The sequence below is a fragment of the Vulpes lagopus genome, chromosome 1 (genome assembly GCF_018345385.1).
Source record: "Vulpes lagopus strain Blue_001 chromosome 1, ASM1834538v1, whole genome shotgun sequence".
NCBI classification, from domain to species: Eukaryota; Metazoa; Chordata; class Mammalia; order Carnivora; family Canidae; genus Vulpes; species Vulpes lagopus.
In genome coordinates, this window is record NC_054824.1 from 51478111 (window position 1) to 51496312 (window position 18202).

General features: G+C 37.9%; 1 protein-coding gene across 7 annotated transcripts in view; it reads right to left on the reverse strand.

The window, feature by feature from the left end:
- Positions 1 to 18202, reverse strand: part of LOC121490761 (muscular LMNA interacting protein) — a 254409-nt gene that overhangs the window by 128915 nt on the left and 107292 nt on the right. For 6 of the 7 annotated variants that reach the window (XM_041754750.1, XM_041754757.1, XM_041754791.1 and 3 more), the window contains exons 2-3: positions 11148 to 11303; positions 7972 to 8364 (exon numbers count right to left, since the gene is read on the reverse strand). In XM_041754750.1, coding sequence (XP_041610684.1) covers positions 7972 to 8364; positions 11148 to 11303 — 549 coding nt within the window. The remainder of the gene's footprint in view (positions 1 to 7971; positions 8365 to 11147; positions 11304 to 18202) is intronic. The other variant, XM_041754765.1, reaches the window with a different exon arrangement.

The following is an 18202-nucleotide window of genomic DNA, read 5'->3' on the forward strand; positions in this document are numbered from 1 at the left end:
CATTTGTTTTGGCCTCAGCTTCCTATTCTGCTCTGAATAACAGCTCTTCGAAAAAGTTAACACTCTCCATGAACCCTGCTCTTACCACTTCCTTCATTGTACTCAATAGGTGACCTAGTTTCACTTTCTCCAAGGAAAAGTGGAGATTACCAGGAAAATCTATTATTTTCTAGATCTATTCTTGTTCCTTTTCCTCCCTTCTAAGGAAAAATAATGACTTTTCATCTTTTATTTTTATTTATTTATTTTTAAATATTTTATTTATTTATTCATGAGAGACATTGAGAAAAAGAGAGGCAGAGACACAGGCAGAGGGAGAAGCAGGCTCCTAGCAGGGAGCCCGATGTGGGACTCAATCCCTGGTCTCCAGGGTCACATCCTGAAACTGCTGAGCTACCCGGGCTGCCTGAATTTTCATATTTTATAAGGTAAATTTTCCCTATATACTCTGAATCACAGTAGCTCTTGCATTCTTGGGAATTTTATTTCATCAGTTATCCCCCACGTGCTATGTATCCATCCTTTTTCTTTTTTATTAGCTGTCTCATTTGTCCCGTAAATATAAACCAAAATCCTTCCAATCTTGAAAAACATAGTAATAAATGTCATGCAGTGGATCATAAAAATGCCCCAAATACTCTTTTCCTAAAAAAAAAGTAAAGTCCTTTTCCTCACCACTCCATCTCAACTGCCTTATGACTTGGTCCGGCCACTGGGACATTAGCAAACATGATCCAAGAAGCAATGACTTGGAAGCCAGGAGTGCCTTAGAGTTTGCCAGCTTGCTGAATACGGAATATCACCCTGATGTGAATGCACCCAGGCTAGTCCACTGGAGGATACAAGACATCTCAGCTAATGAGCTACCAGCCAACCCAGCAACTGCTTACAGACAAATAAGTGAACCACAGCAAAGATTGGCTGACCTTGCCTCAGATATGCAGAACCACCCAAATGAACACAGCCAAATTGGTGGCCTGTAGATACTTGAGCTAAATAAATGCTCACTCTTCAAAAACACTACATTTTGGCATGGTTTGTTATGCAGCAAAAGCTGACTGATAAAAACATATGCACACACATACACCAAGATTTTTGTGGATCCTGTATATCCCTTAATTTCAGACCCATGTTGTTGTTTTTGTTGTTGTTGTTGTTTGTTTGTTTTTTTAGTGACTCTCTTCAATTACCCAGTGGTCTTGGCTGTTTGACCATACTTTCACCAGAGGGATTAGCTCAGTTTGCTGCTCAGATATTTGGATTAAACAACCATTTGGTATGGGCTAAACTTCGAGCAAGTATATTGAACACATGGATTTCCTTGAAACAGGCTGACAAGAAAATCTGAAAGGGCAATTTATAAAACATCATTGCTTTTTTTAAGAAAAACTATACATTTCTTATTTAGTTTCAGAAAGAAATCAAGATGAAAAGTTTTTAAATCAATCAAAATAATAAAATTTACTAGTGAAAAAAAATCAGTATTGTGCACCACACAATCATGATATTGATTTCCTTACTTTTGTAGCCAAAACACCTTAAAGAGACTTCCCAAGGAGTCCCACCCTTTCGTAATCCCCCTCTTTTGGGTACGGGTGGAATCCAGGACATGGTTCAAATAGAACCCGGCGAAGCTGAAGGTGTTTTGCAGATATAATTCAAGTCCCTGGTCAGGTGATTTTGAGTTAGTCAACAGATTATCCTGTGTAGGTATGACCTAATTAAGTGAGCTCTTTAAAAGAGGGTCAAAGTTTAGAGATTTCAGCAGCGGAGATTTTCTTTCTCTGCTGCCAGCTTTAAGAAGCAAGCTGCCATGAAATGTACAGCCTCAAGGAAACAAATTCTGCCGAGAACATGAGGGAGCTTGGAGGCAAATCCTTCCCCTTGGGGGCCTCCAGATGAGGGTGCAAAGTGACACCTAAACTTCTAAGCCAGGAGGCCCTGAGTAAAGAACTGGTTCAGGTGGGCACAGATTTCTGATCTATGGAAACCTAGAGAAAATAAATAGGTGTTTTTTAAAGTCATTAAATTTATGGTCATCTGTTATGCAGCAATAGAAAACTAATATACTTCCCACTGACTTCATAACAGGTCTTACTTCCTACTCTTCCACAGAAACTGTTATTGCCAATGTCTACAGTGATTCATATTTCCTAAGCCTTATCTTTTCTGACTTCTCCATAGAATCTGACTTCCAAACTCTCCCTCCTTTTAAAAACTGTTTTATCTGTGTCTTCTATTTTATCACTGTCTCCTACTTTATTTCCTATCGTTTGATAAGTCCTTTTCATATCCCTTGTCTTTTTCCATCCTCTTCTTATATGTTGGTACTTCCCTGGCCATTCACATTGTCTGAAATGCCCAGGCCCTAGTTATCTGCCAAGAAAACTTGTGTACTCATTGTTCACATTTCAGCTACCTACAGTGTGACCCTTCCTGATCATCTGGGCTGATCTAGGCGTCCTCCCCCTGAACTTCCCCTCCTTCCTAGAACATGTTCCCTTCCATTGCCACTGTTTTCAGGTGCATCTTTTTCAAGTTCCTTAAAGATAGGTACTATGCCTTATACAGTTTAATTCCCTTACTCCCTAATGCCTGTCATATTACCGTCATGCAGGAATGAAGAAACAGTGTCTAGTGGATTCAGGAACAGAAGGACGGAGTGGGAGTGCAGGGACATAGTGTCTCCTTGAAGAAAGCCTCATCACCTCCCTCAGTGACTATCCCCTCTTGTTCTTCTCTAGACTCTGGATAGTGAAGATGAGCAGGGGAAGGGGACAATGACTCTGATACCAAATTCAGTCTTTACCTCATCAGCAAGAAAAAAACTGGGTTCTGACATCAACAAGTCAGGAGACCCTCCTGTTAAATAAAAGGTTCCATCACCTTTCTGCTGGAATTGTTAAAATAACTTGATTTTCCATAAATGTACTTCCTCTGCCCCTTTGGCTAATGGCAAAATTTATTCATCATTCAGAGGAAATAACATGCTACCATTGAGGGATCTCAGGGATGCATCAGAGCAGATTGAAGCCTGGGGGTATTAGGAAGGTTTCTATGTCTAACCCCCTACCCAAATAATTTGTTGTAATTTTTTTCCATGGATCCATAAAATCTAGGTACTTAATAAATATGCATGCCAGTGTCCTAATTTCCCAGACTTTTATGTAAAAGCATACTTTATTTACTCCCAGCCAGTTTTTCTGACCTCATTTTCCATATCTTCCCCTCTGTTCTTATACCCAAGCTACTTTTGAACCAATATAAAACCTCTCCCTTGGGTTCCTGGGTGGCTCATTCAGTTAAGTATCTTGCCTTCAGTTCAGGTCATCATTTCAAGGTCCTGGGATCAAGCCCTGTATCAGGCTCCCCACTCAGAGGGAAGTCTGTGCATCTCCCTCTCCCCACTGTTCATGCTCCCTTTCTCTCTTTCTCTTAGATAAATAAATAAAATCTTGAAAAAAAAAATTTTAAACAAGACCTCTCCCACCTCACAAATTCTTTACCCTGTACCCTAAAACATGCTGCCATCTCAAACTTAAATATGGTAAATCATCTGTTGAAAACCTACCATGAGCCAGGCACTGTTCTAGGCACATTGCATACATTATCTCATTTAATCTTCACAAGGAAGGTTGATATCATTATCCCACTTTACAAATGAGGAGACTAAGGTTTATTATTTCAAAAAACTACCCAGAGAAACATGGTCACTATGTTGCCAGTGTCATTCCTGCTTTCCCAAAGCATCTCTCTAGTGCATGGGCTCCTTTCCTTACCACCCATCTATTTCTCAACTTCATTTCTGTCCCTATCACCCCACTCACACTGTTCCCATTTAGGTCATTTGATGACCTTCTAATTCTCAGATATAATGGGCTCTGAAGGTCCTACTTTATTTGACCTTGTTTTTTATTTGATTTTTCTTTGTATTAATAATATTTTTTTATTTGACCTTGTTGTAGACTATTCTTTTTGTTAAACATCCCACCAACTTTCATTGCATGAAATCCCTCTTTTCAACTTCCTTGGACGTGGCCCAAAGGACGTCCTTCCAAAGGACGTGGCCCATTCATAGGCCCTTTACAGTCTCTGTCATTGGCTTCTATTCTGACTTGAACCTTATGTCTTTTTGTTCCAAATTATTTCCATGAGTAAATATCTCCACTTTCATCAACTTATGTAGCAAATATCTCCAGTCTCCTATCCCTCTCCTATGTTCCAGATTCATACTTCTGGCTCCCTAGCAGAGGGGGCACATGATGATGTGCCATCAAGGCAACCCAAACTCCACATTAAATGTCTTATCTCTTCCTATCACTTCCCAAAACCTCAATTAATATCAACATTCATCCAATTTCCCTGGTTAGAAATTTCATCCATCCTTGACTTTTCCCATATATGTCAATGAACAAATCCAGTTAATTCTACCCTGTAAGTTCTTTTTAGTCCTACTGTCACTGCTTGTTGCTATAGGCTTTATCATAGATCTTTCAGCCAAATCACTCTGTGTTTGTATGTGTATATTCACCTCTCTTTTAACTCTAATATTATCCCTAGTTAAGACAGTTTAGACTTTTACCTCAACACTTAAGATGCCAACACTCAAAAACATTACTCTTTCTTTCTGAATTTTATTTGAGAGGATTTTGACTCAATTGCTTATTTTACATATCATTATTATTTTTGACCTACACTTTAAATTTTTTAACGATTTTGTGATTTTTTTAACATAATGCACTTTTATTTAAACATGTTACTTCAATGAAAGTATTTGGAACATCAATATATTCAACTCAATATTTATATGGAGTATGTTTATGATAAAATAGTAACCACTGTGGGGAACAAAATGTTTAATAAAATGTATTTAACATGGATTTTACCTCTAAAGACTTTACAATCTGCTAGGGGAGATAAGGCATGCACCTAAATAGTTATAATACATGCTGAAATAGGATAAGTATTATAAAAGATGTACAGAGAAAAAGCTATCAGAATCATATTGAGGGATAGTTTATTTTGACTCAGAGAACCAAAGCTGACTTCATAAAGGAGTCAATATCTGTGTAAAGACTTCAAAGATGTGAACTCTTAAATATTTATTCAGTTTACATACTTTATTGAACCTCACCTGCATGCAAGACACTGTACTAAGTGCTGGAGACACAGAAATAAATTAGACAAACCTTGACTTATATTGCTCTCTGTTTTGTGAGGAAGGAAGATAATCCATTATTACAGTAGGGTGAAAGGAGTTATAATAGAGATTTCCTAAAATGGCTAAAAAACTATATGGAAAATGGTAAAGATGGAGGAGAAGTCTTAACTTCATAGGGAATGTCTCTAGGAAGAGGCACTACTTGAGCTGAGTTTATTTTTAAAGATTTTATTTATTTATTCATAAGACAAACACACACAGAGAGAGAGAGAGAGAGAAGCAGAGACACAGGTAGAGGGAGAAGTAGGCTCCCTGCGGGGAGCCCGATGTGGGACTCAATCTCAGGTCTCCAGGATCACACCCTGGGCCAAAGGCAGGCGCTAAACCGCTGAGCCACCTGGGCTGCCCTTGAACTGAGTTTAGAGTATCGAGTAGCCTAGCACAACATGGAATGTGCCCAGGAAAGAAAAAAGCTTTATACTTGGAGGAATCAGGGGCTTAGGGATGGAAAAGTATGAAGTATGTACTTTTGTGATAGTTCAGAAGAATTGAAGAAGAGAAGTAGAAGATCTGGATAGAAAATGACATCTAGGCTAGTTTATGGAAAGATTAAAAGCCAGAGCAGGAACTGAAGGCATCTTGTTGAATAGCTTAATAAATTATTGCTGATTAATAGTGCTAGTTTATGGACAGTTCTATACACAGATTCGTTTTTACCAGGTAGACCAGAAATTCACTTAAATGACTACATTTCTGATTGAAAAGTTGATGTTGCTGGCATCAAGTAATCCAATCAGGAATATGCTTTAAACTTGTTGCTTCTGCTACTGACTACACTAAAATTCTCAGAATGCCTTCTTCGGTTCTCTGGTGATGTCTCTGTGATTGACATTTGTGGTTAACAGTTATCTTATTCTTATTTTATCTTATTTTTATTTGATGATGGTCTACTATTCATCACTCAAATGGATTTTTTTTAAGATTTTTTATTTATTTATTCATGAGAGAGAGAGAGAGAGAAAGGCAGAGACATAGGCAGAGGGAAAAGCAGGCTCCCTGTGGGGAGCCCGATGTGGGACTCAATCCTGGGACTCCGGGATCACACCCTAAGCCAAAGGCAGACACTCAACTGCTGAGCCACTCAGGCAACCCTCAAACAGATTATTATAGGAAAGTGAAACAGAAACAATGGCTACTCCCAAACATTTCAAGAACCACTATTCCCCCATTAGTGGTAACCATCATCTTCAGCCACCGCCAATGAATTAGGTTAAACTTTGCCTTTTCATTAAGAGTTTTGATTATGTCGACTATGATCTACTGCCATATGATCATTTTGGACAAAAGATCCCAAAGTATGTTCAGTCTCTAGTTTGACTTCTGTGTACTTGGTCATATAAAAATAAATGACCAACTCAGGGAAAGAAATCTAACAATTGAGGGGAAAAGTAAAGCAAAAATCCAAAAATTGCTTCATTAAGAATATTTTCTTTGTTTACTTATACTTGGTATCATCAAATTATTCTTCCCTGACTTTGGAAACCCCCATGTCTCCAACTTGGCTATTCTATCATCTTTCCCAAGGCAAGAAAGAAATGTTTAAGTCTATCACTGCTTACTGAGAATATGTTTAATTATATGATTAGAACATTTCCAATGTTCCAACTGTCTAAGAATAAATTTTGAGAAGAAATAAATATTTTAGTTCAGTAGACTGAGGTGGGGTATCCCAGTGAGAGTTTTCTATCACCAAAATATAGCTTAAGGACACTGGATGCTTATAGGTGGCATAAATTCAGCGTCAGGAAGTCCGTGAAGGCTGTACAAATGAAAATAAGGTGGCACCCAAAATAAGATATCCAAGCATAGGTCATAGCAGCACCAAAAGGCCAACTCATCAATAAAAATGTTCTCCCCACTACTTTGTGATGTTGCAAATGCCTGGTTTAGCAGATCCTAAACAGGAAATCCTGGGTACTGACTCATGCTTTCTCAAGGACAACTTTGCATCCACTGTCTACTCCCAAAGCCAGCCTCTGCATACCTGACATTCTACCTATGCCTTCTCAGAGTCATTTTATAATTTCATCACAACAAATAGCCAGCCAATGGCAAATTCTTCCATTTTTCTCTTCAGAATCCCTCCCTATCTACCCCCTTTCTCTCCTCCCATCACAGAAATGGGTCTTAAATAGGTTCTCCAACTTAAAGGAACTATTCAATTTTGCTGCTAAGTTTTGGGGTAGGATCTTCTTCCCATTTCACTGAGGCAAGACCTGTGTTAGTGGCTTCCAGGACCACAACAGATATTCTCCTTAAGAAACACAGGTGAGAATTTTTTTTTCTTACACACTCTTACTTCCTAGCATATCCTTTTACTACTCTTTCAGTAGTTTAAAAATAATGTGCCTATGTCTAACATCCAATTGATGTCTCCCCACAGGATCTTTCTCATATCTGCAGTATGCTTGTGGATGCATTCAGCTAACCAGGCACTCTCTCCTAAGAAACTCCCAGAGTCAACCTTTTCCAAGAATTGTTCAAAAGTAAGAGATAACATTCCCCCAGATCCACTCCAGCTGAACATTTTACATTTTCTCTTCAGCCAATTCAGAGTACAATTATATAATCTTTTTTGTCTTATGAATGTATTATCTATATTTACTCTGTGTTGATTTATGATCTTGGGATTTTGGTTTTTCAACATCTTTTTCTTTGAGAGTTTTGTATGCCTCAAACAGGAAGGCCTTTGCAGACTAAGGATAAAGAGTATATAAACATTTTTTCTTATGAGAAGAAGAAAAACCTACCTGCCCGTGCTTTTGCTGAGGGGCAATCCCATGAGGCATTTCAGAATGTGATGGGGCCTGGAGGTCTGTCCCCCGTGTTTTGGGACGTACCACGTCAGAGACCAGACTGGAGGAAATTGCTAGAGACTTGGGCCGAGAAGCTGTGGTGCCCAACCCCCCAGGGGGGCCTTGTTCATCTTTTCCACTTGTAGCTTCATCTTCCCCTTCCGAGTCCACAATAAAGACATATTCAGCTTTGAAGAGGTCACTTTGCTGCATTCCTTGAAGTTCTTTTGCTTTAAATCCCCTTTCTTGTGAAATCTTTTCACTGACCTCTGAAGGATAAATCAATGTCCCTTGGTTTCTCTCTGGTTGGCTCCCAGCATTCAACGTCAAGTACTCATTGGACTCAGACTGCAATTAATGTAGAGGCATAAAAGCATTAACATTGGTCTGACAATGGCTTCCTTTTTGCATGTACACTTAAAGTTTAATCTGCTTATAATCTCCAAGGACAAGATTTTTTTTAATATATTTAAAAATTAGGTTGGTTTAGGAGAGATTGTGTTGAAGTTAATGAATAACTTGAAGTTACTTCAACTTCATTAACAATGAAGTTGAAGTTAATGGAAACATTCATGAAACAAATGGGGTTTGGTCAAGCAAAACCTGTATATCCTATATAAGCCAGGAGAGAAAGGAAACCCCGTTGAAAGTTTCTAAAATAATACAAATATCTCCAAAAGCCTGAATGGAAAAATAAAATTGCAATAAACTACATAGACATTCAGACAAAACAATCTGAACTAATTGAAAAGAACTCAAGAATAAGACACCAAAAAAACAAGTAGATATTTTTAGTACAAAGTATTTTCCACTGCTATTTTATTTTGTAATTCTAAATCTTTTCCCATCCAATTTTCTATGAGTGCATAGAGGGTTTACAAGACCAGAGTAAGATAGCTTTATCAAGCTATCAAACATCTTCTGAAACAATGGCAGCAGTGAACACTAAGATTGTGTTTAAAAGACCAATGTTTATTTTTCTGGTTTTGATAACCATGCTGTGGTTATGATCCTTTTCTTTGTAACATTTCTTTAGGCCTAAAATTACTTAGGAATAGCACATTTAAAAAGACACTAAGTAAACTAAAATAAATGAAATTTCAAACATGATGATAAATTTAGCATATGCTATTATGTGCATATATGTTGTATGCGTGAAAATAGAAGTCAAACTACTAATTATATACAACTAAAATAAGGAGGTGATTTTATATATCCATTGCACATTTTTCAGCTGATGATAATTTAGTTGAAGCAAAACACAAATTGCCTCCAATTAGGATTTCTTGAACAATGGTCATTTCGCATTTTAAATTAAAATACTGTACAATCACAAAAACCCAAAAATAAGTTTAAATTAAAAATAACAGGATTCAAAGACAAATTGCTTATTACAAAAAATAGCAATAACTAAAAAGATGGCAATAATTGAACTAGTTTTTGAAAACATTATTAATGATCTAAAATAATTCCCTTCCTATAGTCCATGATTCTCTGTCCTCTGATATATTTTTTACAGCTTTATCACTGTCTGAAATTTTATTACATACACTTCACTTTTTTTATTGCATGCCTTCCCAATAATGACTTATGTGAGTTGATTTTACTCATTCAGAACACAGCACCAAGCATATAGTGTATTCAGTAAATAGTGGATAAATATATAAATGATCAAGGGATGATTTACCGTATTCTAATACTAAACTATTTTTAAAAATAGGAGAAAAATCTTGAATATTTTAAATATGTAGTTGTGTGTTTATCATTTCAATCAGCAAATATCAACATCTTAGGAAGCTCTGGAGGTTTGCAACCAAGATGAATTCATATATCTGCAGTCTCATGTGCTCATAGCACCTGTAACAAAGGATCTCATAAATATATTATGTGTAGTCAAGTACTATAAGAGAGAAACTTCCCAGAAATTCCTATTGTAGCATTCAAGATCTCCTTGAAATAATTTGACCTCAAGAGTCTTTGAAATAAGGTAGTAGCATTGAAAATCTCAGATCACAGATATATTATAACTTTCTGGATGTTTTCATACAGACAAGGTGAATCAGATTATTTTATCCCCTTTTAGTGGTTCAAGAATGCCCCAAAGTCCCCCAGTCATATTTTGCTCATAAGGAGATGGTACTGAAATACATTTTAAAGAGAAAGTTTTTTTCACCCAAAATGTCATTAGTCTAACAAAAGTCATTTTCAGGATTCTTTAAAGTTTGTTTTAATTTTATTTCCAGTCTTGGTCTTCATTTTAGATAAGCATTATCAGCATATAAATAGAATTTGATAATCTATCTTGTCTCTTACTGTTTTATAACAGTAACTTTTGCCATAAAATTACATAATTGCCATGATTATAACTTTCTGAAAGTGATGTATTATCACATTCTTAACTTTTTTCTGATTATTAGCTATTAGACAATTTTTATTTTTTCCTGTTTTCCTACACAACATTTTTCTGCTTCTTTACTATTTCCTTGGAAAACATTTCCAAGAGTTAGATCACTGAAAGGTTATACACATTTTTATGACTGTGGATAAGGGCTTTCCACCAAACTTATACAAATTCACAAAGCTAGTAGCAAAGTGTGAGCATGTCAATATCTTCACTATCTTCAATATCTTCAATATCTTCAGCCCAGGATATTGCACATTTTAAATTTTGCTTATTTATTGCATGTAAAACAATATCTTCAGCCCAGGATATTGCACATTTTAAATTTTGCTTATTTATTGCATGTAAAACAATAATACATCACTGTTTTATCTTGTATTTTCTGTCAAGAAATTGACAGAAAATCAAACTTTTCAAGAAATTTTGTTTTTACTTTTTTAAGACATATTTGGGAGAAGAGGAAGTGCTAGGAGGCAGAATGTGCATGTGAAGAGCAAGGAATAGGACGTCAACTGAGAAAAGTTGAGAATAGTGTATTAGAGAAAAAGAGAATATGATAAAGTTTGGGTTTCTATTACACATTATATTTTTAGTCAGCCTTACATTTCACAGACATCTCACTTTGTGCAAAGGAAATAAACATTCATACAAATTTCCAAGTTATTCTTATGGACAATTAATATTTAATATACAATTGCTTAATACAAAAAAAGAACAAAAGTAATCCTACCCTATTTACAGTTTCTGGATTCTTATCACTGGGTTCCTCAGGAATTTTAACAAGGAATTTAGAGGTGTCAGCCAACTTAGAGTGGGTTGGTAGTCTTCTGACAGTGGGGACAAATGTGAAGATCAGAGGTTTGGCTTCAGAATCACCAGAAGAGACCTATGAGACAGGTAATAAATTAGACTTTCAGTCCTGTCAAAGGTTTATCTTGACTTTATTTTCTATATACCATGATAGTTACTTCATTTATTTTGATAAGTTGCCTATTTTCCTGTGATTGTGTGTATGGTTGCCCAAGAAAACAGCTATAAAAATAGTGATAATTGATCAGATCCCTTTCCTTAATTACTCCATTTATCAGAGAAAGTAATACAACCCCAGAAAGATCCTGTTATAGGGGATGGCAACAAAATAGTGGATTGGCTAGTTGATCTCTTGGTATATTACAGGGCACATCTACCTCAGTAAGGTCATTACAAACACAGCATCTAGTCTGTTTCAAAATTTACCATTATTCATTTAATCCTCAGTTTGCCTGTTCAGTTTGTCTCATAATTACCAAGCCTGCAAGAAATTTCCAATATGTACCCTTAATGGGAGTACTAAGAAATGGATTTAAAATTGAAAGTATGCTTTTTTTGGCTACTAGAATGCCAATGTCTATCCTCAAGGATATACTTTCTCTTTTATTCATGCTTTATTCATTCAAGAATAATTGTGTTTAGTGTTTGTTGTGTGGGAGGCACTCAGGAGCCAGGGATGCCATAGTGAATAAGCAATGGTCAACAGACCATGCACAAGAAGAAAAAAGGGTATGCAGACAATACTAAGGGAAAAGTAATGAGGGGTACCTACCTATCCACCCTGAGAAGCTCTGTAAAAGGCAATATCTGAAATATACTCCCAGTGAAGAGGAAGATAAGGCTATCCTGGGCTAAGAAAACCAGATGAATGGAAAATGGAAGGGCAGCAACAGTGCGGTGTGGATCAAGCTTAGATTCTGTCCTATTGGCAACAGACAACCAGTATAGGACCATAGATTGGGAAATGATGAAGTCACATTAAAGTTTTAGATAGATAATTCTGGTTTTAAAAGATGCATGGCTAAAACAAGCACAGAAAGCCAAAAGCAATAGAATGAGGACTAAATGAAAGGGAAAAAGAGAAGATGGTGCCATAAATTTTTCTTTCAAGAAGTTTGGATAAGGAATAAGGAGGGATGTTGGAAGTAATTAGCAAGAGAAAAAGAGTCAAAGAGGTGCCTGTACTGGCATGTAATTGAATAGACTTGAACACACCTGTAGCCTGGCAGGAGGAACCAGGAGAGAAGGTAAGCAAAACAAGGTCCTGGAAGAAGCAGGCAAAATAAGCTAAGGGAACAGGAGAAAGAACATGGCCTCCTTTGAGTCCAGAGATAATGAACTAAGATACAGAAAAGCTCATGAATATGGTGCATTGGGGAAGCAGAAAAGTGGCATAATCGACATTCAATTATAATCAATAGCTATATAGCTATAATCAATAGCTATAATACTATCAGCCCCATGTAGTTGGAGTAACACTTATTCTCTGTCACCTCCATGCCTCAGCAGAAGAAATATGATACACACTGGTAAGACCCTAACTCTCCTCTCTCTTTAAGTCATGCCCCCTTTTAAGGCCTTGGACCCCTCAGGCTTAATCTTGGCATTCCTTTTAACTCCAGCCATGTCAGCCCCTGTGAGAAACCTGAGCCTCAGAGTCACCCCACAACCCCTGTGTGCTATGCACACCCCTCATTCTTTTCCCATCTGTGCCCTGCTCCAACTCTTGAAGGCTTTCAATCCTACACTTTCTGGTATTCAGTCAGCCATCACAAAATCCTCCATGTCCTTAACCTCTAACTATCCTAGCTTTAGCCAAACCATGGCTTCTTCTGAAAGGCTCTGTCTCAAAGATGCAACCTTAATGGTAGCTATTTTCTCTCACACTGGCCCTGGAAGTACAAGAATGTCTGCCTCACTCTCCTGTACTGCTTCCAGACCATTCTACATTCCTCTTAACCTAGGAACTGCCAGATTTGAATCTCTTGTTATTAGTGTATACCACTCATAACCTCTCCTCTGCACTGTCATCTGCCCGCACCCAAATTAAGCCCTCCCTTTTTGAATATTTAGTTCCTGGCTCAATTCCACTCTCTTTAATACTATGCTTTGTGCGATACCCAACATCATTGCTCAGAGTGTGTTGCCCTGGCCTCTATTCCTTCCTGCTTCTCAAATACCTAGCCTCAACCAATAGCCACAACACCTCTATAATGTCACATTTTCTATTCTCTTCCCTCTGATTGCCACTACTTTTCCTTCCATACCCCCCTCTCATACTCCAACTCCAACATTTCTCAGACCTCACCAGAATGAAAATCTACTGATCCTTCCAAAATTATATGGTCCCATACTTTTTTTTCTTTTTAACCAGCCTCAGTGACTGCATTCCCCCACAGTTCCCCTCATGCATACTCTTCAAGTGTCCTTCCCTCTCTCACATCATCCCTTCCCATTTGGGTAAATCGACACCCTCACGAAATCTAAACTCCTACCTACTCTACTCCTGCACCAAAAAGGTATGTGATTGGAGGAAATCACACAACTATGCTTACTGGTTTCATTTCGAATTTATGACTCTCAGCCCAAGCAGACCCTTCAATGCTGCTCTATAAACACACTATAGCTTGATAGCCCATGCACTCTCCCACTTTCCTAGAAAACTCACATCCTCTCCTCTTTCTTCAAACCCCCTACAGCTTCTTCAATGGTCTTACTCTGAGCTGATGACTTTGTTTCTTATTTCACTGAGATAACTGAAGCAATCGGAAAAGAATTTCCAAGGTTCCCATCACATTTACTTATCTACCTGTGTCTTTGTTCTTTTATGTGGCCTTAAGTCCCACCACTATGTGCCTACTAAAATCAACACTCACGTGAATATTTTACCTTCTACTTACTTTCATTTATTCAACAAGGTCTCATTACTGAATGCTAAGACACCTCTCTAAGTGGTGGTGATATAATGGTGAGCAAAAATCTTTACACTAATGGAATTTACATTCTAGTGGAAGAAGTAGTAAACAAAAATAAATATGTAAAATATATGGTACTTATATAGTTATAAGTTATGAAGACTGGTTATAAGGCCATTGCAATGGCCCATGGGAGAGAAAATGGTAGATTGAACTTGGGTTGCTATGGTAACCATGATAAGAATAGTTAAGATTCGGTCTATATTTTAAAGGAAAACTTAGAATTTGCTTAAAAATTAGATGTGGGATATAGGAGAGAGATAAGAATCAAGGGCAGCCCGGGTGGCTCAGCGGTTTAGCACCACCTTCAGCCCAGGGCGTGATCCTGGAGACCCAGGATCGAGTCCCACATCGAGCTCCCTGCATGGAGCCTGCTTCTCCCTCTGCCTGTGTCTCTGCCTCTCTCCCTCTCTCTCCTCTCTGTGTATTCTCATGAATAAATAAATAAAATCTTTTAAAAAAAGAGGAGTACATAATTATTGACCTGAATGACTACAAGAAGTGAGATTTTATTCAATAAAATGGGGAAAACAACAGGTCAAGCTAGCCCAAGAATAAAGATTAAATTTGCTATGTCAGATACACATCCCAGTGGAAATGCAGGCATGAGTCAAGTTTAGAGGGAAGTCTGTGCTAAAGATAAAATTATTAGGGTTGTTAACTGATACATAGTATCTAAAACCACAAGACCAGATGAGATCACCAAGGGAGGAGGCAAAAATAGGAGAAGAGGTCCAAGATTGAACCCTCTAGACTCGGAACACTAAGTGATCCAGTAGCTAAAGAAGAACTAGCAAAGGTGACATGGGATTTTAAGGAAAATAGAAAAGACTGGAATATCATTGACATCAATAGGAAAGATGCCTGACTATAAACAAAAGGACTGATAGGCTATACTAAGGGCCCATGAATTTGTTGTGGTAAAGCAAATTTGCTTGGTGGTTTGATATTCCCTGCAGGGATATTCAAATGACCTCTCACAAGAACAGGGAAAGTCAACTGTAGCACTTACAGAGCTGTTGTTTGGAAGTAGTTTTAGCAGAAGGAAATTGAGGAAATTGAGGACCCTTGAGAGGAAAGCAAATGACCACCATGGAGTGGAGTTTGGATGGGTCCAGAAGAGAGACCCTCAGATTCCAGGATTCAGATTCCAGACCCTCAGATTCCAGTGTTCTCTGAGGCTCAGAGTACAGATTCGGTAGCACAGTGAGTGTCTGGGAGAATGGGTTGGGTTTACAGTATGGTATGTGAGAGTTTAAGATTTAGAGGTATGGTAATTCTATGTGGTCTAGGCTTTGGCCTTGAGACAGAATATCTGAGAAGAAAAAACAGAAAAGTCACTGAGCTTGTGAAGCTCAAGCAACTATGAGACAAGAGGGCTGGCAAGGTCAGCCTGGCAAAAATGGAAGTCACACTGGGTGACAGCAAGACTCGAGAGCATGAGGGTAGAATGTGACCCTGGGGTCAGGTGGTACCTGGAGCAGGCTGCCTAGGACACTAGATTAGTAATTGTATATTTTCTTTTTGAGCATGTAATCAAACAAAGAGAATTGGGTCTCCTATAAGAGATTTCACCCAAGTTATAGGACGAATGAACTAACCGTAGGCCATTTATTATACAGTAAAACTTTCTGGTAACTAAAATATGAAAATAGCTATGCCTTCTAGAAATGATGCATATTCCTCAAGGAATATCAAACATACAGACAAACCCTTCTGATCCAACTCTCATGTTTTAATATTCTTTTTTTTATACAAGATTTTATTTATTTATGAAAGAAAGAGAGTTCAGGGGGAGGAGTAGAGGGAGAGGGACAAACAGACCCTGTGCTGAGTGCAGAACCCAATGCAGGGCTTGATCTCATCATGAGATCACGACCTGAGCTGAAACCAAGGGTTGGATGCCTAACCGGCTGCACCACCCAGGTGCCCCAAATATTCTTTTATGCCTTTAAAGATAGTTGTCATTATTGCCTCATTGCAGTCATGTCAAAATTCCCAGGTTGCAGCTAATCATCAGAAAATAATAAATCAGTGCTCTCCTTTGTGGTAAAGAACATTAGATCCTTTGTGAGATTTGGGAAGCCCATTAGTCTTATCAGCAATAACAATACAACACACTTACTGGATAGATTATTTTCTAGGAAGGCTTTTTTACAAGACTAATCTCATCAATATCATGATAGATGGAGAGTGATTTTAGCAACAAAATCACTAGAGGTAGTTCAGATAATTCATCACAGAATTTCATGTGGGTAGGAAATAAAAACAGTCTTTTAGGAGTCAAAAAAGAGGTGAAATTATGACTTTATCCCCAGGTTCCATAGGCTTGCCCCATCTCCCCCCATGATGACTACAAGTCTATCTTAGGTTCTATCCCAGTAAAAGTCAAAAACTAATGTATGAAAGGCTTCAGTATAAGTGCCCCATGAGTATGAAATACATGTAACATTACTAACAGGAAGTGGCTTTGCCTTTAAAATGCACACAATCCCAGAAATTTACTTCTTCGATGGTCTTGCATAAATTTATATAATACATGCCACTTAAATCTCTAAAATACAAATAGATCTCCACTATTGACACCCCCATAAACTATAGACTTTTTAAAGGGTAATAGCTGGGGTGCCTGGGTGGCTCAGTTGGTTAAGCGTCTGCCTTCGGCTCAGGTCATGATCTCGGGGTCCTGGGATCTCCCTGCTCAGCAGGGGGTCTGCTTCTTCCTCTCCCTGCTGCTCCCCCATGCTTTCTCTCACTATCTCTGTCTCTGTCTCTCTCAAATATATAAAAATCTTTTTAAAAAATAAAACAAAGGGTAATAGCTATAATTTTAGTGAATATAATGGAAACACAATATGAATGAAAACTGATGCTTCGGTACATAAGGTGCACTTTTAACACAACGCCCTCAAGGGAATTTCTAAGCATAACCACATGTTGACAACAAAAGCAAAAGAAAAGTAAAATTATTTCTTTTTACATTATTGTCATATTTTCCTACAGACACATCCATATCCTACATAAACTGTCTTCCCCTTTGTAGGAGAACATTTTTTTTTAAATTTTAGTTGAAACAATACATGATGTCATTCAAGAATAACATAAAAGGGAAAATCTAATATGACTAACGATGTATTCATCTTCCTAGGTTACTGTTGGAGAAAAAGATCAGGGATAAATTCCTATCTGCGCACATATCCTCAGAAGCACAACCACAAAAAGGGCAATGGCTTGGTATCTGCTTTTAAGCTGGGAATACAGTGTTAGCACGGGGCTCTTTTCATCACTCTTACCTAGCATCCTGTTTTCTAACCAAGGAGGTACAGATTTTTTATTTTTATACAGAATTTAGGTTGGAAAAGGATTTGAAATTACACTAGCTACACGATGTAACATTTAGATGAAGAGCCACGTGTTAGCCGGTAGACTGCTGAATCCCCTGCTCAGAAAAGAAGAAAAAAATTTTGTCTCCTTACTGCATACGGTGGCCAAGTTCCTGTGGAGCCCAGGAATGAATCGCTATGGTGATGAAAAATCATTTTCCACACAAAGCAGAAACAGATGCATGTTAATATCATTGCACTTGTTAACTGCCAGTTAACACTTTCAGTTGTCACTGCCATTTAAAAACACATCTTAGTTCCTATCCATGGGAAACTATTTTAATAATAGAAATTAGCCCTAAAGGATTAAAATCCTACCCTAAATATGGTTTCAAGCACTCAAAACTCTATGAGACGGTCCCCCTTTCACCGGACAGCCAAATAATAACTTAAGAAACTAGGTTTCCCCATGCCATGCAGGTTAAGTGCTCCATTGCTCAGTTTGAGGCTGCAATGCCTTCCTGTCTTCTAGTCCCCTGAAAGTTCTCTTCCTTCCCATGTTGACACCCACACTCGCAGATGGCCACTAGCCTCCCTCCCGTTAAGAAGAGACATCACAGGGTGTCAGCTTCAACACTACACCAAGGGCAGTCCTGAGCATTTTCTTTGGTTGGCCA